This window comes from Neovison vison, chromosome 11, assembly GCF_020171115.1.
Source record: "Neovison vison isolate M4711 chromosome 11, ASM_NN_V1, whole genome shotgun sequence".
Lineage (NCBI taxonomy): Eukaryota > Metazoa > Chordata > Mammalia > Carnivora > Mustelidae > Neogale > Neogale vison.
The window spans coordinates 138256951-138278256 of NC_058101.1; the positions used below are offsets into that span (position 1 = coordinate 138256951).

Genomic DNA, 21306 nt, shown 5'->3' on the forward strand with positions numbered 1-21306 from the left:
GAACAAGTCTATCATCCATAACAACCTTGGCTAGTGAGTTGAAGTTGTCCTAAATACCTTCTAGAGCCAAAGTGGCGTGATTAGGTATTCCTACCCCAGGTGCCAAGGTGGTTGTTCTTGTTCCACCATTAGAATACTGTCACTTTTCCAGTAGTTGTAACTTCATCATTTTTCTTCTTTTTTCCAACTCACACTCAAAACTTTCTTTTGGAAGGCTCAGATGCAAGAGGGACAAACGTATTTTTATAAAACTTCAAAAAAGCCATTATGTCACACAAGCAGTGTACTCAACTAAATAGTCATTACCCTTATGATCTAGGACCATGAAAGTCCAGAGGTACTCTGGTGGCTTAACCAGAATTGTTTGAAATCCTGAGCCCACTTTTCCTTAGACTTCCACCCACAGAGTAGACCAACAAGTACACCCTGAGGCTGACAATGTTAGGAGAAGGAAAAGAATCATCATGACCAGGAATGGTCAGAATAGAATCCCAAATTTTCAAAATAGGTCTACATAGTTAGAGGAAAACTCCTGTTTCTCTCTACACCACGCAACACTTCACTTCTGACACCAAATATACAGATTATTTTCCTCAAACTAAATAATTCTCATACTAACTACCCAGAGTTACCACAGATCCTACAGGTTAAAGGCTGTCTTCCAAAATTTTCTCTCACTTCAGACATCCTAGATTGTCACCTATACTTCTGAATGACTGGCTGTAAACTGGAGGCTCCCACATATTCCTCCTTGAGTTCAATAATTTGCTAAAATGGCTCACAGAACTCAGGAAATTACTGTACTTATGATTCTTAGTTTATTATAAAGGATATAACTCAGGAACAGAAAAATGACTGAGATGTGCATAACAAGGCATGTGGGACAGGATGATGGATTTTCATATGTTCTATGGGCATGTCACTCTCCCAGAACATTGATGTGTCCACCAACCTGAAAGCACTTCAAACCTCTGTAGTTAGAGTTCTTACAGCGTCTTCATTATATAACCACAATTGATTGAATTACTGGTCATTGGTGAATAAGCCAATCTCCAGCCCTTCTCTCTTCCCTACAGATCAGTAGGGCTGAGGATTCCAATCCAATCCTCTAGCAATCAGCCCCTTTCCTCAAGATCACCTTATTAGCATAAACTCAGATGTGACTGAAAAGGGGTTATTATGAACAGCAAAAGATTATCCTCTCACTCCTATCCAAAAAAGGACAAAGTTTTAGTAGTTCTGTGCCAGACATGGGGGTTGGAGCTCATATATATACATATTTTTTTATTATATCACAATAATGGTCTCCCACACTTCATTATGATTATCCAGGAGAGAAAAATGCATTCAGTGACCAACTGCCCTACTAAGCTGTGTATATCAGAAGGAGGTAAAGAAGACAGAGCCAGAAATTTTATTGAGTCAATCAATTATCACCAATATCAGAAGCCTATGGATGGTAGAGACTATGGAAGTTCAATCAAATAGCTTAACTGTCAGTCTATTGTTGAGTGACTTTTGCAATATGCACTGAACCATGGTGAGACTGCAAATAGTCTGGAAAGTCAAACACATGACACAGATTAGATTCGAGGACCAAGCAGTGCTATAACTTGAAAAAGTGTTAACAATTTCCAGGACTTCTAGAAACCTCAAGAGGGGATCAAGTCTGATGCATTCCATTTGCCAAGGCTATGCAGGAGCCATGCCCTCTGAATGATGATTTCTCTCGCAATGAGTAAGGCAAGTCAGGTTTTGACTCAACTCACAAAGCTGGGCAAGAAATGCTAACCTTTGCCTCAGACACATAAAATACTTCACTACATGTTCAGTTTATGATGGTATATGTGTTGTGATGCCCAGTGTGATGATGGATCCATTATACTGTAGCAACAGTATAATCTGGGCAAATGCAGGCTTCATCAGTAGCTGAATTCTAGTTGGTCTCACCAGGAAATAAACCCTTAGTATGGACATCTGTGAGAGTGTGACACCAAAGTTCCTATCAGCAGCCACAGTTTGTTTTGAAAGACTACTGTCCTAAAGAAACTCCTTTTTCATATGGAAACTGTACTTTTCCAAGTGTTAAACCCTAGATAGGTCTAAGAGCCCAATAGTGAATAAAAATATTAGAAAATTTATCAAGGGGAACACTGGCCAGAACTATGAAAACAACCTTGATTTCTGCCCATTGAACAAAAATCGTCCATTTTTGGTTCCTCACAACTATTACTGATTTGAACCACAACAGCAGCCCTGTGGACATCATTTGGTTTTAGCATATCTGAATCATCAATAACCCAAGTCAAGGCTTTCAGGGCAACTGATTGAAGTCTCTGTTGATTCATCAGCTTGTTTCAAGAAGCAGAGTGGGGTAAAAGTTTCCAAAAAGGAAAAGCTGCCATTTTTTCATGTAAAATCATGATACTCCTGGGGGCAGGCCAGTTGTTTTCTTCAGGGTGCCATTTCCATTTGATGAGACTTATTGATATCTTCCCACCTTGCTAGTCATTGAGTCCCAGTTGGCCCACCAAATGAGACTATCAGCCATTCAGTTTCTAAATCCAGCAGCAGCCAATACTGCTTTTCAAAAGTCATGAACTCAGATGTTGTATGAGGAAAGCAGCAAGTTTAAGACACCAAGAGGCACCTGTGGTATGCTGCCTCTTTTTACCAGAGGTTCCAATCAACAAACCGTGTCACAGAGATGTGTAGCAGATAGTAGTTATTGAGGTTATGAGACCTTCCCCATTTGTGGTATAGGCAGAAGCACTTCCCTATACATGGCTCTTTTCTTATCAAGAGGATCTCCTTTGGTACTTACAAGCATTCCCAGAAGAGAAAAATAAACATAAATTCTAACTATATTCAATAACAGAAGTTATTATAAGAGTACAGTGGAAGCAGTCCAAAGGGCTTGATCACAGATTCCTTTAGCTTCCTTGAATTTGGGAAAGACCCAAATTCAACCAACCAGTCTGCACAGAATGGTGACTTGGCAGCTGTATCCAACAAATTCATAAAAAATTGAATCCTTCCATCCCCGGAAGTCCCCCAGCATCCTCAGACATCATGACTGTGTTAGTCTGCAATGGGACAAGAACACCTTGGTCCCACTTCTAATTATTTCTCTTCTAAAAGCAGTAGATCCTGGGGTAGAAGGGAGGGGAAAAAAGGGCACATGAGGAAATAAAGAGGATCTGCATCAGTAAGCAAGATATTTACTTTCTGTGTGTCATATGTACCCACCTCAATCAAATGCACTTCAATGTTTTGGGCCCACACAAAGCTCTATATTGAGTGGTAAGTTCATCACTGCTGTCACCATGTTTCAACTTTGTACACTCTTGACTCAATACCCAGAGCCACATTTCATTCTCGCCCAGGCACAGGGTTTGGTCCTTTTGACTTAATTGGAGTTGGTTAACATTTAAGAATGTTTTAATGAGTCCGTCTTAGAAATGGATTCTCTAGCAATACTGCTGTGTCTTTGCAATAATATCTCATGTTTAACTGGTTTTAACGTAAGAGCTAGGGGGACTTTTCCAGGCAATATACTATTATTGTTTAATATTTTTATTCTACCTTTTTTTATACTCCCCCAAATTAAACATTATTATGTTTTTGGTAAATTATTACTTGAGTTTTATTCATAATTTTCTATTTCCTTGTTCAGTTCTCTTCTGATATCCAATGCCATGTTTCTGATCTCAATGTCATTTTTCCTAAGGCATTTCTTAGCATTTTTTTTCCCCAGAAACAACAAATGATTATTAAATTACTTCAGTCTTCTGCTTAAGAATACCTTTATCTTTTTTCTTCTTTGCTGGATAATAGTTTAGATGGCTATAACATTCTTGGCTGAATTCCAGTTACTATTTCTTAGGTCTTTGCAGATATAATTTTAATTTTTTTCCTGGCCTTCCTTGGTAAATTTTGAGAAATCCCTTCTTTCATTAATAGTTCTCCTTTGTAGATTACCTTTTATTCTCTGTTTGCTTTTAAGATTTTTTTTTTTTAATCTTTGGTATTCTGTAGTTTCACATTACTAGTCAACAGGTTCATGTACTTTATAAAACTGAGAATTCACATATTATATGATACTTGAAATACTATCTCCCTGATATTGTCCACATTCTTTCCTGCTATAAATCCTATTCAACAAAAGTTTATTCTTGCCATTCAGTCTTTGCAGTCTCTTACCTTATATCCATATCTATTTCTTATCTGTTTTCTGTGGGATTTTTTACAGTTTTTTCAGGTAGTTTTACTAATTCTAACTCAGTTATTTATTAGCTACTCTTTGAAGTACACATCGTATTTTTCAATTCTAGAAGTTTTTCATTTCTAGAGTTTTATTTGCTTTCTTTTTAAGTGTCTTTTTTTTCATAGTGTTCTTTCTATTTTTATCAATTGTCTCAAATTGAGGTTTTAATTCAGCTGTTTGTAAAGTCCACTGTCTATCCTTCAGAAAATTGATTCTAAGCACATACTATATTTTTATTGTGAGAACTTTTAAAGTGATTGTTCATTTTTTTCAGTGTGAATTTTTTCTTCCTGGAAAGTAAGAGAATCTCTCTAGAATTGTTTGGCATTTTCTTCTTCCTGGTGTCCCAGGAGAATCGTCAGCCCTGGATCAACTTTCGTGATGATTTCTCTTCATGGAGGTCTCAGTTCACATGGGTACAGTAGAATGAATTTAAAAGTCATGCCCAAGGGAGACACAGCTCTATTACTTTGAATTCACAGGGAAAATATCCTTCTATTTAAAACTCAGAAAATGAAGGGTGGGCTTTCTGCTTGTTTTCCAATGCTGATTTTTTTTTCTAGTTCATACTTTTCTGTCATACTTTTACTGACAGTATAATTCTTTGAGGATCCCAACCTCATAGAGGTTTCAGACTTCATTCCTTGTACTACACTAGCCCCATAAATTCTCTCTTGTCCTCATATAATGTCCCACACTGGACAATGAAACCCAGTACAAATCTCAAAACCAACCCCCACTCTCCCCAGTCACTTGCAAGGTCATCTGCAAGGTCAGCTCCTTTGCTTATCCTCTGATTTTCATTTATCCCCTGGTTTTTACACCCAGGGGTTTCTCTTTATACTGAGATCAAGCATACTTTTAAAAGAATGTTATTATTATTGTGGTGTTAGAGGCGGGGAGCAGGACTTTGGCTTTAAAATACTATGTTTCTCTGGAAGACCAAAGTATTATCATCATTACACGACAAAAATTAGCTCAAATTTCTGAATTTTGAAATTCTGAAAATTCAATCATTAAGTAAACTGCAAAAACATCTATAAAATGGAGCTATTCAAAAGAATATTCACTTACCACTGTGATGACAATGCAGCTTACATAAGTGTTTTTATGATAGAATATAAAATCATGTGAGTATTTATACAATGAATATTAGGGTAGGCAGAATTAAGAGAAATTCTAAGGCACACTTTATATGGGCCTACATTACTGAGTGTTTAAAGAGCAAGTATTATTTTTTATGATAATAGAAAAAGGCATATAAGTTTAAAAGCATATAAAAATGTTCCCCTGAGCATATTCAGAAAAGCAAAATATCAGTCATATGTCTATTTCCTGCCCCTGATTACATATAATTACATAAAGGTAAGAGGAATAAGGAAGAAGAAACTACCATTTTACTTTTAGTTTAAATGGAGTGGTCAGAAGAGCTGCACCATGGGTAATCTACAGTTTCATCAGCAGCATAGAACAGCTCAATTTGAAAAGAAAGTACTCATTAGCTTAATGCAAGGCCAAGCTGTGATTCCCACAGAGTTCCTTTAGGGCAAATCTTTGGCAAACAAGAAAGCAGAGGCAGTCAGGCTGGGGAAAGTAACACTCCAAAGGTTCCATCCACAAAGTTATTTATATAACTCCAAGTGAAAATTTAAGGTTTTAATTAGAGCACCCATTTGAAGGCTCCTCTTTGAACATGCAGAGTTTAGCTATTTAAACATATTATTCAATATTTATCTTCCCCACAGAAAGTAATATCTCCTTCCATATGTGCTGATAATATCACACTATTTCCGCTAGATAGCTCTTAGCACATTTTGCATTGCAAGGTAATTGTAATTCCTGTGCTTTCTGGCCCCTCCACTAAATAAAACTGCTTGAGGATAGGGACCTTCCCTTTTTCATCTTTGAATAGCCAAGAATGACTCCAAACAAGTAATTGTTGAATTATAAGTAGTCTTCATTCATTTATTTATTGTATACCAATTTTATAAGTGCTTCCTATGCAGCAGGTAAAGTCCTATGGGCTGGTGAAATAGCCATGAATAAAACAGACCTGCTATGATGGAGCTTACATCCTACCTTTGCAAGACAGATTTAAAAAAAAAAAAAAAAAAAAAAAAATTAGTAAAATGTGTCATGTTAGAAAGTAAGCAGCGCTATGGAAAAAAAATAAAGCCTGGTAAAAATAGAGCTAGTACTAAATAGAACCAGGTAAAATTTCAAAGGGTGTGACAAAAGCAAGCTTTATTAAGGCAGGGAGGAGTGACCCATGTGAATATCTAGAGAAAGAACACTCAAGGAAGAGTGAAAGGCAAAAACAAATGCCGCGAGGTAGAAATAGGTCTGCTTTTCCAGGATCTGTAAGAAGCCGTCTGTAGGTGGAATAGAGGAATCAGGGGCATGGAGAAGATGAGTAGGAGATGAGGGCAGAGAAGTGCCCAAGAATATACTATGGACCATGTGAGTCACTGTAAAGACACTGGTATTTGCACGGAATAAATAGCTGGCACGTTTGCTTAATCTGAGATCAACTACATGAAAGCAGTTGTATTTTATCTTGGAGTGTAGAGCAGGAAAGGACACTTTGAGCAGAGGAGTGACTGATCTGATTTGTCTTCTTACAGGGTGTGTTGAGGGGAGGCTGTAAGGTGCAAAGACAGAAAGGAAACTCTTTGGAGGCTATTACGTTAACACAGGGGAGTGATGATGGCAGCCTGGATGAGGGTTATAGCAGTCAAAGTGGTAAGAAATCCTCAGTTTTCTGGATACATTTCTAGTTAGAGAGAACAGAATTTACTGACAATTGGATAATAAAAAAGTTGTGAGAAATACAATATAATAGACAAAATTCTGATGTGAAGGGAGAGAGAGAGAAAGAGAGGAGAGAGAGGGAGACAGTCCAGTATCCGCCATTTTTATCTGCCACAAATTAGTAGTTTTTGAAGAAAATAAAAACACATTTTTGAGTACCTAATATGTGCCAGAAGGTATTTTAAGAATTTCACCGGAGTTAAATATTTTTATACTTAGATCAAACCATGAAGTAGATGCTTTTATGTTCACTTTAGAGCTAGGAAAGCAGACACAAAGAGGTTAAGTAACCTGCCTGCAATCTCACAGCTGCTCTTTTACACAGCCTGGATTCAAACCTAAATACTTTACCTCCAGAATCTGTACACTCTAATGGCATTAGCTGATATCTGATACTGCTTCTTTCACAGAAATTACATAATTTTATTGACATCTTTTATAAAAACGGTTTACCACAGCCAGTTGTGTATTGTGTGTGTGCGCGCGTGCGCGTACACACACACTTGAGTTACAAAACAAAGATATTATACCAGCGCCATCTAGTGGTACCACTCATCTCAGTCTGCAGTGGAATACATAGATCCGGGTTCAGTATTCCAATACATAGGATGGCATAATACGCAGAGTAATTGAAGATGTCGTTATAAACATTGGGGAGGAATGATCATCATAGATATGTAACTAACGATAAGTAAACGACTTGCAATGCCCAGGTGATTGTCAGCTTGAACACTGACTTTATCCTTTACATATAATCAGTAAAATAGGGTTTTTCTCTAAATGAATGAACACTCACTGATTTATTCTTGCACTTCTTTATATGTTCATTTATACATTGTATATACTACATACTTTGTACATTCTATACTCAGCACTGTGCTACAGATTGATGATCAATTTAGTAAAATCTATGTGAAAATCTCTGTCCTGATAGACTTTGGGGGGAAAAATGCATATAATATAGTCATGAAAATCTAGTACAGTAAATGCAAAGACAGAGCAATGGTGGCAAAGAAATAATCAGCTTCACTTAGAGTTAAAGGAAAGCTCATAAGAAATGATAATTCTAATGTTTCTACTTTTCTATCCACTGCCAGCTACCATTATCTTCTCACAATAAAAGTATATTACATTGGTCTGTCTGCATTTAAAACTTTGATCCTCTGCCACTAGATTTAAAAGTTCATAAATACACATTCACCACCTATATGTTGTGTTCATCACCTTGCTGATAAATCACTAGTGGCTTTTTATGGCCATAACAGAAAAAAGAGACCAGAAGGCCAGAATCCTGGCTCCATCACTGAACTTGTTTAGTTACATGGAATTTGCTACTTAAGCTCTATGTGCCACAATTTTCTCACCTATATCATGGGATGTTTATAATTTCATGTTGTAAAGAACTATCACAGTTATTCTAATACACAGAATCCTGTATAACAGATACTAAACATTAAATCTTAGTGGTTAATGTTATCATCATACTCTTCTGCTTTAATGTTTTTCTCCATCTCAGTAATATTCAGTTGGAATGAAAGAATAAGCACCCTACCTCCAAACAGGATATTATATTACTCATCTGAATAACTTTACAAACTCTTCCTCTCACCTAAGATTCTCGTATGGGCCTCCAGCCCCAGCCCAATTAAATAATCATTGCTTTATGGCACCAATGTTATGATGGGTGTATAATTCTAGTGTGGAAAAAAATGCTAAAAACTACTAAATTATATGATAATCTGAAACTGGGTATTAACTAGTACAGCACATAAATACAGCAAAATAACTTTGTTTTCACAAATATGACAGTTCCAAGCCATCCATATCCTTGCCAATACCTGATATTATCAGTCTTTGTAATTTTAGCCACGCTAAAGAAAATGTGGTGTTATCTCATTGTGGCTTTACTTCCTATTACTCTAATGACAAATGTTAAGCATAATTTCGTGGGCTTATTTCCCATTGGCTTATTTTCTCAGGTTAACTGTCAGTTCAAATCCCTTGTCCATATTTTTATCAGGTTGTTTTCTTATTATTGAGTTTTAAGAAATTTTTATACCTTCTGGGCACAAGTCTTTTGTCAGACATGTGAAATGACACCTGCGGTTTCCTTAGAAGAACTGAAGTTTTTATTTATTTATTTATTTATTTTTCAATATTTTATTTATTTATTTGACAGAGAGACAGAGATCACAAGTAGGCAGAGAGGCAGGCAGAGAGAGGAGGAAGCAGGCTCATTGCTGAGCAGAGAGCTTGATGCGGGGCTCGATCCCAGGAACCTGGGATTATGACCTGAGCCAAAGGCAGAGGCTTAACCCACTGAGCCAACCAGGCGCCCCTGAAGTTTTTATTTTGATAAAGTCAAATTTATCATTTTTTTCATTTACGTTTTGTTACTTTCATGTACTACCCAAGAATTCTTTGCCACTTCAAGACTCAAAGATTTGTTCCTATACTTTCTTCTACTCGGTTTACAGTTTTAGCTTTTCTTTTTGGTGCATACCTCTCACACAACATTAAATACAAATAGTAAGAGCAAGTCTTTGCCTTGTTCCCAATCTTAGGGCAGGAGTATTCACTATCACTACTAGGTATCATCTCATCTGTAAAGGTTTTATAAATGCCCTCCATCAGCGTGCATCAGCGTGAAGGAGATTCCTTCTGTTCATTCTTTCCTAAGAGTTTTTACTATGTTTATTATTAATCTTTTTCAAATGCTTTTGCTATATCTATTGATATCATGCAGCTTTTCTCCTTTACTGCTAAAATGAGGAATTGTACTGACTGATTTTCTATTGTAAATTGACTTTGCATTCCTGGTCATTACAAGTCATTCCTTGACATATTTTTTATATTGGTGGCTTTGATTTATGAATATTGGACACACTTTTTTTTAATCTTTGTTCATAAGGAATATCAATATGAAACTTTCTTTGCATGTGCAGTTTTTTTTTTTTAATTTTGCTGTTAGGGCAATACTGGCCACATAAAATAGATTGAGAAGTCATCTTTCATCTACAGTTTTCTATAAGATTTTGTATAGAGTTGATTTTATTTCTACCTTAAATGTTTGATGGATTTTATCAGTGATTCCACTGGGGTCTAGAGATAGGCAATGTGGGGTTAATTATGAATTCAACTTTTTAAATTAATATAAGGAAATTCAAATTGAGTGTAAAATTCTGCTTGAGCTTTCTTTGATAATTTGTATCTTTCAAGAAATTGGTCCATTTTAACTAAATTTTTAAAATTTAGTGACATTAATGTATTCGTGGCATTTCTTTTTGTTTTAATGTCTGTAGTATTTTTACACACCACTCTTACATTCCCAATATTGATATTTTGTATTTTCTTTCTTTTTTTCTTAATCAATCTAATTAGAATTTTATTAACATTGCTGATGTTTTAGGGAACCAGACTTTTCTGTTATTGACAGTTTCTAGCATTTATCAATTTTCTATTTTATTGGTTTCTGATCCTCTTTTCTTCCTTCTTATTCTGAATTTAATTTACTTTCTAGTTTTTTGATATGGAAACTTAGGTCATTTATTTCATATGTTTTTCTTATAAATATTTATTTATTTATTTTAAAACTTTATTTATTTATTTGACAGACAGAGATCACAAGTAGGCAGAGAGGCAGGCAGAGAGAGAGGGAGAAGCAGGCTTCCCACCGAGAAGAGAGCCCGATGTGGGACTCGATCCCAGGACCCTGAGATCATGACCTGAGCCAAAGGCAGAGGCTTAACCCACTGAGCCACCCAGGCGTCCCTCTTATAAATATTTAAAGCTAAAAATTTATCTTCAAAAACTGTCTTCACTGCATCCCACAATTGTAACATGTATTTTCACCTTCAGTAAATTGAAAGTATTTCCTAATTTCCTTGTGATTTATTATTTTATCTTTAGACATGCAGAAATACATTTTTAACTTCCAAATATTTGAGATTCTCCAGATATATTTTTATCATTAGTTTTGAAGTTAATTGTGTTGTAGTAAAAGAACAAATTCACAAAGAGGTGCATTACAAGCCATATTGAAGGAAACCTCTCAATCATGGGTTATTCCAAATATGTAAGGACTGGCTACTGGGAAGGAGCTACAGCTGGACATGGGAAAGAGTGAAGGGGCAGAGAGGATTGAGAAAGCAAAGAAAACCCAGTCGGGACAGCATAAGTGGGCAGTTAAGTCCTCTATTTCCATGTCTAAGACAGAAAGCAGAATCCTAAGGACAAAGCTGAAGTTTGAGTTCCAGAGCCAAGTACCACACGTACTTGACTTGACCCTCAAAACATCCATGCAAAATACAACTGACTTAGAGATGAGGAAGAGTAAAGGAAATTAAAATTATTTCGTAATTTTTAAATAAAAGATAGTTATTAGATTTATTGCAAACTTTGGCAGATTCCTTACATGAATATGTGATTCCTTTTAAAAAACTATTTTTTGTAAAATTTTATCTGGGAGAGACCATTAAGAAAAGAAGTAAGTATTGTATCCTAGATGTTTAAAACAACTAAATAATGGGAAATTATTTGTGGAAATTATTCCAAGGGCACATTTGTTTTTATTTTTACATAAAAGATATGACATTAAAAATTTTTAAGGATTAGAAATTAAAGTTAAAATGGCTAATATTAAGATTCTTCTCTCTTGATGATACATATTGAGAAAAAAATTTATTATTTTGGGGGTGCTAATGCAGCTCAGTCAGTTAACCATCTGCCTTCACCTTAGGTCATGATCAGGGTCTTGTGATAGAACCCCACACTGGGGTCCCCGCTCTGTGGGGAGCCTGCTGCTCCCTCTCCTTTTGCCCCTCTCCCTGCTCACGTGTTCTCTCTCCCCCTCTCTCAAGTAAATAAATAAAATCGTTTTTAAAAAATCATCATTTTAAGAGCATAATGACTTGGTGAATTAAAGGAACATAGGTTTAGAGTTCCTTTGTCGCCAAAAGCTGCCCTGCTTCCTGAGCTCCCACAGGAGCAAAGAGCCAATCATCACATAATTCTGTGCTATAAATCTTACTTAATACTCATCTTCTCTTCAAGTAGATCTTTCAGTCCCTTCAGATTGACTTATTCACACTGCATATGAAAACACACATACGCAGACACAAGGATTACCCCCAGCTGCCCACTTCTCTTTTACTGACTCACTTAACTTTACGAATGTGGATCAGTGTTCTCTAGAGAAACAGAACTAACATAATATGCATACATGTGCACATCTGCTTGCTAGGTGGAGGGAGCCAGACTCCTTATGGACAAGCCTGGGAAGGGGGTCTCTGGCACCTGTGGCACACAGCTGTTTCTCATCCCAGGAATCCTGGGCAGCTGCTGGGCACCTGTGAAGGAGCTCCGAGATCCAGCGAGATGAGGCTCCCTCCGGGAGAGTGGTTCACCTGTGCTGCCCAGAGGCCCATTCAGCTGGGCTCTGAGCCTCCTTTGAGGCTCAGCACATCCCAACCCATCCTGGCCCAACCCTGCCATCTAGACCCACACCTACTCCTCCTACGTATCAAATAAAAGAAAAAAAATCTCTCTCTCTCTCTCCCTCAATCCCTCTCTCTCCCTCGCTTTCTCCCTGTTCAAATCATGAAGGACCTTACAGCAAGGATATAATGAGGAGCTCAAAATTTCTTGTAAGAGCAATGGCAAGCAGTTCAAGGAGGGCAGCATGACCTATCTCTAACTAGAGAGAGAGATTTTAAGGAATTAGCTCACGTGGTCCAGGTGACTGGCAAGCTCAAAATCTACAGATAGGCCTGCAAGCTGGAGACTGAGGGAGGAACTACAATTCAATTCCAAGGGTGGTCTGTTGGCAGAATTCTCTCTTCTTCAGGGGAGGTTAGCCTTCTTCTATTAAAGTTGTTAACTGGCAGCCACCATATTTTGAAGGATAATGCTTTACTCAAAGCCTACTGATTTAAATGTTAATCTTGTCTACAAAATAACTGTCACAGAAACATTTAGAATCATGTGTGATCTAATTAATACCTGGGTACTGTGACCCAACCAGGTTGACATATAACATTAACCATACAAATGGCTTCTCCATCTCCTGTCACAGTGCTACTCATGTTTTCTGGTCTAAAAGTGACCTAGTTCCCTAATCCTATAAATTCATTCTGATCTTTTATTTTAATTCTTATGTTTTGTACTACTGCTTTTGGATCTTATGCTGTGAAAAATGATATTGAAAGCCCTAGAACGTGTTTCAGCTCACTTTTTACTTGTTATCTCTGGGTTTGTGGAATGTGAATGTCCTTAAAAACAGAGACTCTTGGGGCACCTGGGTGGCTCAGTGGGTTAAAGCCTCTGCCTTTGGCTCAGGTCATGATCCCAAGGTCCTGGGATCCTGCGCCACATCGGGCTCTCTGCTAGGCAGGGAGCCTGCTTCCCTTCCTCTCTCACTCTGCCTCTCTCTCTGCCTAGTTGTGATCTCTCTCTCTCTGTCAAATAAATAAATTAAAACCTTAAAAAAGCAAAACAAAACAAAACCCAGAGACTCTGTTGCTTTTCTCCAGCACCTACCACTATGTGTTAGAAACAGTATTAAATCAAACAGTATTGAAAAACTGCGATCTTTCACTCAAAAAAATTTTTTGGACTCCTGCATGAGGATATGTTTCACTAGCTAATATATTTATATGTGTATATATAACATAAAAACATATATATGTGTTTTTAAAAACACATATATATGTTTTATTCATTGATATCAACCCCAGTACCTAGAAGAGTGCCTGGCTCATATTACCTTAACAACCATCTGGTAAAGAAATTAGAAATAGTCAACCGGTGCATAAGGAGGGAATTAAATACAATGTAAATTCTGTGGAAGAGAGTATCTTATGCTTCTTGTATATACTCCAAGCACACACAACTCTAGACATTATTAATTGCTCATTTAATGAGTACACTGACCTTAGCAAAAATTCAACAGATTCTCTGTATTACCAGTTACCACCTTATTAGATAAGTGCTTTTATTTGCTAAAAAGAAAATCCACAATATAGTAATGGTATTGTCAGATTATACTAAATAAAATAAAAATTATGACTATTTCATTTTTGTCCTAATAAAACTTGTGCCTCATTGGCATCTTTCACTTGAATTCTATCATTGAATCACCTCAGAACTAAAATATTGTATTTTTTAAGTAAAATTTAATATACTATATGTTTTAGCAAAAAATGTTCAGTTTTAAACATCTTTTAGATGCCTTTGTAACCTTACAAAAAATACATCTAACATATATATATATATATATTTTAAGATCTTATTTATTTATTTGAGATAGAGAGAGCACGAGCAGGGAGAGGGGCAGAAGGAGAAGAAGAGTGGAGGGAGAGAGAGAAGTAGATCTCCTACTGAGCAGGGAGCCTGACTTGGAGCTCCATCCCCGGCTCCAACCCAGGATAACTGGATTATGACTTGAGCCAAAGGCAGATGCTTAACTACTGAACCACCCAGGCACTCCTAACATGTATGTTTCTAAAATATCCATTCTACACTAGTAAAATAAAAGTCAAAATTAAAATGATCATCTGTAGTATGTATTCCAAGAACAAACATTTAGCATTCTTCTTCTTTTCCTTAACTGTTTAATTTTTAATATTTATAAAATATACATATTAATGTGGCTATTTGATGAAAGTTCTTAAATTACTCAACTCATTTATACAAGCTTTTTGGCAATAGGATAACCAGAAACTCCCGCTAAAAGACCCTGCTGCAATAACAAAATATAAATGCATATTTTATTTATGGTCTAATATTTCATTAATTCCACACAAGAAAACTAAGAATTCTCAACAACAATGTTTTTAGGTTATAATTTTTACTTATTTTCATAATGAGATCAACAGAGAAGTTGTAGAAGTGTAGGGATTAGGAAAAGAAGATCATTTTATTTTTACATGACTAGAATGTCCATGTAGATGACCTCTCATGCAGAGGTATTATTACATTCATCATTTTCAAGTCCATCATTCCTATAATCCATGTATGTGCATATATGACTTTTTACTACATGAAATGACATAGAAAAGAACATCCTAGTAGAAGACTTTCTGTAACTATCCCATTTCTCCTGTAAAATTGGTAACTAATGTAATAAAAGTATTTACTTTTCCATTCATAGGACCTAATTGGTGACCTGAAGGAGAAGCTTTCAGATCACTTCAAAGACGTCATGGTTGGCCTCATGTACCCACCACCATCTTATGATGCTCATGAACTCTGGCATGCCATGAAGGTAGTGGTCTAACACAAAAATATACCTGTAATAAGTACAAGGCAGTATTTCAGTAGAAAGGGAACTGTCCTGTGATGTTACTGTGTGATCAGGGGTAGGGGAGGGAATATCTGAGCAAAAATTAAACAATGAAAATACTGCACTCAGGAGAAGTGACCATGTTAGGAAGAGGGACCTCTGCACCCTAGTAGCTGGGATCAGCCTGTTTTGTCACTGTACAAACTCAAATCCACTGACCCAGCTCAATGCCAAACTACCAAGAGAAAAACCTGAATAAGTTTCCAGGGCTATTCATATTCATCTCTCCCTGGTATATACTCATATAGTAAGCAAAAATGTTCTAAATCATGTGAACCTCTCTAAATTATTTGTAAAAACTGTACTCACTAAGTAAAAATAGGATACTGAGTCAGAGACAAAATATAGATGATATCTTTGCTTATTATTGTGACCTTAAGTTACTCCTTTACAAAAACTATTGCTCAAATGTATAAAAATTTTACTTCTGAAGAATTTAATTCTTCCTTACAGAAAAGTCATTTCCGTGAAATAAATTGACTACAGATTTGTTAGAGACTTTGTTGGCTAGGGATGGAGTAGAAAAGACTTTTTAAATCTTTGCAAATGCCGATATTAAACACCTGCAGAACTGGTGCAATCATTCCAATACAATGCCTGCCAATGACCAGATTACTCAATCTGTGAACAATGTGTGACAGAAAATAGGAAAGGGGAACAAATTAAGGGAACCTGGATTTTGGCCATCATGTTTGCAGATGAGAATAGTCATTGTATAAAATTCATATACATTTCAACCAATTGCTTCTTTCTAAGTTGTAGATGGCAATTCCTACCTCTTGCAAAATGATGTGACTACAAACTATAAGAAGGAAGTCTTAGGTTACGGTTTAGATAAACTGTTGTATTTTATCAGTATCACATGAAATGGTAAGGATTTATGAAAAAGGATTTATGGAAGATGTGTTGTCTTTATAATTACTAAAGCAAAATAATGGATGCATAATAGATGTAAGAGACTGTAGAAAGTACCCAATCCAACTTAGACAAATGGTACAAAAATCCACATTTAGAGGAGGAGCAAGATAGTGGAGGAGAAGGAGGCCTAAATATCATCAGGTCCCAGGAATTCAGCTAGATAGATATCAAATGATTCTGAACACCTACAAAATCAACAGAAGAGAGAAGAAGAGAAGCAATTCTAGGAACAGAAAATTGACCACTTTCTGGAAGGTAGGAAATGTGAAGTGAATCTGAGGCAACATTTGGGAAGATAGACTGTGGGAGGAGGGGCCAGATCCCGGCAAGGGAGAGCACAGTAGAAGTCCACTCCACTGAGAGATGTTGCTCCAGAGGCTAAGAGGGAGGTGGAGACCTCATGGAGATAGCATGTTCTCAGGATCTGCAGGGTCACAAACTGATCAGGAGTGTCAGAGTATGGCAGAGCTCCCATGTATGGGAATGGGGAAGCCGGCTACAGAGAGAGAGCTGAACTGTGGGTTCTCAGCTCATTGTTACCCTAAACCATGATCCAAGGCACAGTCAGGCCACTGCTTTTTTTGGGCAGGGAGCAGCAGATCCAGGGAGACTCACATCCCTCCTCTGAGAGGAGTGGTGTGGGAGTGCATTGCAGGAATCTGCTGGGTTTGGAGACTCCAAAGAGAGCTGTGTACCAGAGATAGAAACAGTCACAGGCTGGGTGGACTCAGAGTGTAGCTGGAGATGAGGGAGACAGGAGGGATTGACTGTTTTTCTCTGAGGGTGTACTGAGGAGTGGTGCCCTGAGCTCTTGGCTCCTATGGGACCAGAGATTGGGAAGCCGCCATCTTCATTCCCATACAGAAAGTGTTAAGGGAACAAAAGCTACCAAGAGCAAAACAGAGCAGATTACTTAGCCTGACCCCTAGAAAGGTCGGTGCGATTCCACCTCAAGCAAAGACATTTGAGAATCACTGCAACTGGCTCCTCCCCCAGAAGATCAGCAAAAGCATCCAGCCAAGACCAAGTTCACTGATCAATAATAACTGTAGAACTCCAGATCTAGGGGAAAGTAACACATAGAATTCATGACTTTTTTCCCATGATCCTTTAGTCTTTCAAAGTTAAATTTTTTTAATTTTATTGTTTTCTTATTCTATTTTTTAAATTTTTCCTTTCCTATTTTAATGTTTTTAAACTATTTTATCTTATAATACTTTTTTAAAAATATTTTAAAATTCTCATTGTTATAGTCATATTTTATCCCTTCATTGTATTTTATTTTTTTGCATTTTATTGCATTTTATTTTTTGTATACATATAGGTTTTTTTTTCCTTTACAGTTTTGGGATAAAATTTCTTCTAATAGATGAAAATATAGTGCATGACTTTGTTCTAGACTCCAGTCTGATCACATTTTTTTTTAATTTTCTTTTTTCAATAAACTTCTTATCAATTCCTTTTTTAGAATCCTTTTTAATTTTCATCTTTACAATTTTATTTCTTCCCATCATGTTTACCCTTATTTTTGTATATATATATAAGTTTGTCTTTCTTTAAAATTTTGGGAGGTAGTTTATTCTAACAGACCAAAATACATCCAAAATCAAGTGTGTGGCTCTGTTTTATTCACCAATCTAAAATTTTTTTTTCTTTTTTTTCTTCCCTTCCTCTCCCCCCAGCTTTTGGTCTCTTCCAAGTTGGTTAGTGTATATTTTTCTGGGGTCAATGCTACCTTTTTAGTGTTTTGTTCTTTCATTCATCTAGTCTTATCTAGATAAAATGACAAGGTGGAGAAACTCACCACAAAAAAAAAAAAAAAGGCAATACTGATGGCTAGGGACCTAATCAATACAGACATTAGTAACATGTCAGAACTAGAGTTCAGAATGACAAGTATCAAGGTACTAGCTGGACTTGGAAAAAAGCATAGAAGATACTAGAGAATCCCTTTCTGGAGAAGTAAAAGAACTAAAACCTAACTGAGTCAAAATCAAAAAGGCTATTACTGAGGTGTAATCAAAAATGGAGGTTCTAACTGCTAGGATAAATGAGGCATAAGAGAGAATTAATGATATAGAAGACCAAATGATGGAGAATAAAGAAGCTGAGAAAAAGAGAGATAAATAACTACTGGATCATTAGGGGAGAATTCGAGAGAGAAGTGTCAATTACATAATCCAATTCATAATAAAATCAAAGGAACACATCAACAATAATACAATAATAACTTTATTATTTATTATATATTATTATTTATTATTAACACTCCCCTCACCAAAATGGACAGATCATCTAAATAAAAGATCAACAAGGAAATAAAGGCTTTAAATGACACAGTGGACCAGATAGACATTAGAGATATATTTAGAACATTCCATCCCCAAAAATAACAGAATACACATTCTTCTCTATTGCACATGGAACATTCTTCAGAATAGATCACATCCTGGGTCACAAATCAGGTCTCAACCAGTACCAAAAGATTGGGATCATTCCCTGCATATTTTCAGACCACAATGCTCTGAAGCTAGAACTCAATCACAAGAAGAAAGTTGGAAAGAACTCAAATACATGGAAGCTAAAGAGCATCCTACTAAATAATGATTGGGTCAACCAGGACATTAAAGAAGAATTGAAAAATTCATGGAAACAAATGAAAATGAAAACACAAGTGTTCAAAAATCTTTGGGACACAGAAAATGTGGTCCTGAGAGGAATGTACATTGGAATACAGTCCTTTCTCAAGAAACAAGAAAGGTCTCAAGTACACAACCTAACCCTACACCTAAAGAAGCTGGAGAAAGAACAACAAAGAGAGCCTATAGCCAGCAGGAGAAGAGAAATAATAAAGATCAGAGAAGAAATCAATGAAAGAGAAACCAAAAGAACAGTAAAACAAATCAACAAAACTAGGAGCTGGTCCTTTGAAAGATTGACAAACCTTTGGCCAGGCTTATAAAAAGAAAAAAGAAAGGACCCAAATTAATAAAGTCATGAGTGAAAGAGAAGAAATCACAAGCAACAACAAAGAAAAACAAACAATTATAAGAACATATAATGAGCAACTATACACCAGCAAATTTGACAATCTGGAAGAAATGGATCCATTCCTAGAGAGGTATAAACTACCAAAACTGAACCAGAAAGAAATAGAAAACCTGAACAGAACCATAACCGATAAGGAGATTGAACCAGTCATGAAAAATCTCCAAACAAACAAAAGCCCAGGGCCAGATGGCTTCCCGGGGGAATTCTACCAAACATTTAAAGAAATTTAAAGAAGAATTAATTCCTATTCTCCTGAAACTGTTCCAAAAAATAGAAATGGAAGGTAAACTTCCAAACTCATTTTATGAGGCCAGCATTACCTTGATCCTAAAACCAGACAAAGAACCCCATCAAAAGGAGAATTACAGACCAATATCCCTGTTGAACATGGATACAAAAATTCTCACCAAAATACTAGCCAATAGCATCCAACAGTACATTAAAAGGATTATTCACCACGACCTAGTGGGATTTATTCCTGGGCTGCAAGGTTGGTTCAACATCTGCAAATTAATCAATGTGATACAATACATTAATAAAAGAAAAACAAGAGCAATATGATACTCTCAATAGATGCAGAAAAAGCATTTGACAAAGTATAGCATCCTTTCTTGATCAAAACTCTTCAAAGTGTAGGGATAGAGGGCACATACCTCAATATCATCAAAGCCATCTATGAAAAATCCACAACAAATATCATTCTCAGTGGAAAAACTGAGAGCTTTTCCCCTAAGGTCCGGAACATGGCAGTGCTATCCACTATGACCACTGCTATTCAACATAGTACTAGAAGTCCTAGCCTCAGCAATCAGACAACAAAAATAAATAAAAGGCATCCAAATCGGCAAGGAAGAAGTCAAACTCTCACTCTTTGCAGATGATATGATACTTTATGTGGAAAACCCAAAAGACTCCATGCCAAAACTGCTAGAACTCATACAGAAATTCAGTGAAGTGTCAGGATATAAAATCCATGCACAAAAATCAGTTTCATTTCAATACACCAACAGCAAGACAGAAGAAAGAGAAATTAAGGAGTCAATCCCATTTACAATTGCTCCCCAAACCATAAGATACCTAGGAATAAACCTAACCAAAGAGGCAAAGAATCTGTACTCAGAAAACTAAAGTACTCATGAAAAAAATTGAGGAAGACACAAAGAAATGGAAAAATGCTCCTGGATTGGAAGAACAAATATTGTGAAAATGTTTATGCTACCTGAAACAATCTACACATTTAATGCAATCTTTATCAAAATACCATAATTTTTCTTCAAAGAAATGGAACAAGTAATCCTAAAATTTATTTGGAACCAGAAAAGACCCCGAATAGTCAGAGGACTATTGAAAAAGAAAACAAAAGTTGGCAGCGTCACAATTCCACCTCAACCTCTATTACAAAGCTGTAATCATCAAAACAGTATATGGCACAAAAACAGACACATAGATCAATGGAACAGAATAGAGAACCCAGAAATGGACCCTCAGTTCTATGGTCAACTAATTTTTGACGATGCAGGAAAGAATATCCAATGGAAAAAAAAACAGTCTCTTCAACAAATGGTGTTGGGAACATTGGAAAGCCACACGCTGAAGAATGAAACTGGACCATTTCCTTACACCACACAGTCAACAGAACCAAAAGACAACTGACAGAATGAGAGAAGATATTTGCAAATGACACGTCAGATAAAGGGCTAGTATCCAAAATCTATAAAGACCTTATCAAACTCAACACCCACAGAACAAATAATCCAATCACGAAATGTGCAGAAGACATGAACAGACATTTCTGCAAAGAAGACATCCAGATGGCCAACAGACACATGAAAAAGTGCTCAACATCACTCAGCATCAGGGAAATGCAAATCAAAATCATAGTGAGATACCACTTCACACCAGTCAGAACGGCTAAAAT

General features: G+C 36.4%; 1 protein-coding gene across 1 annotated transcript in view; it reads left to right on the top strand.

Annotated features, from left to right (window-relative positions):
• The window catches only part of ANXA10 (annexin A10), a 78934-nt gene that overhangs the window by 22962 nt on the left and 34666 nt on the right, over positions 1 to 21306 (top strand). Inside the window, exon 4 of the mRNA XM_044225970.1 lies at positions 15228 to 15341. Coding sequence (XP_044081905.1) covers positions 15228 to 15341 — 114 coding nt within the window. The remainder of the gene's footprint in view (positions 1 to 15227; positions 15342 to 21306) is intronic.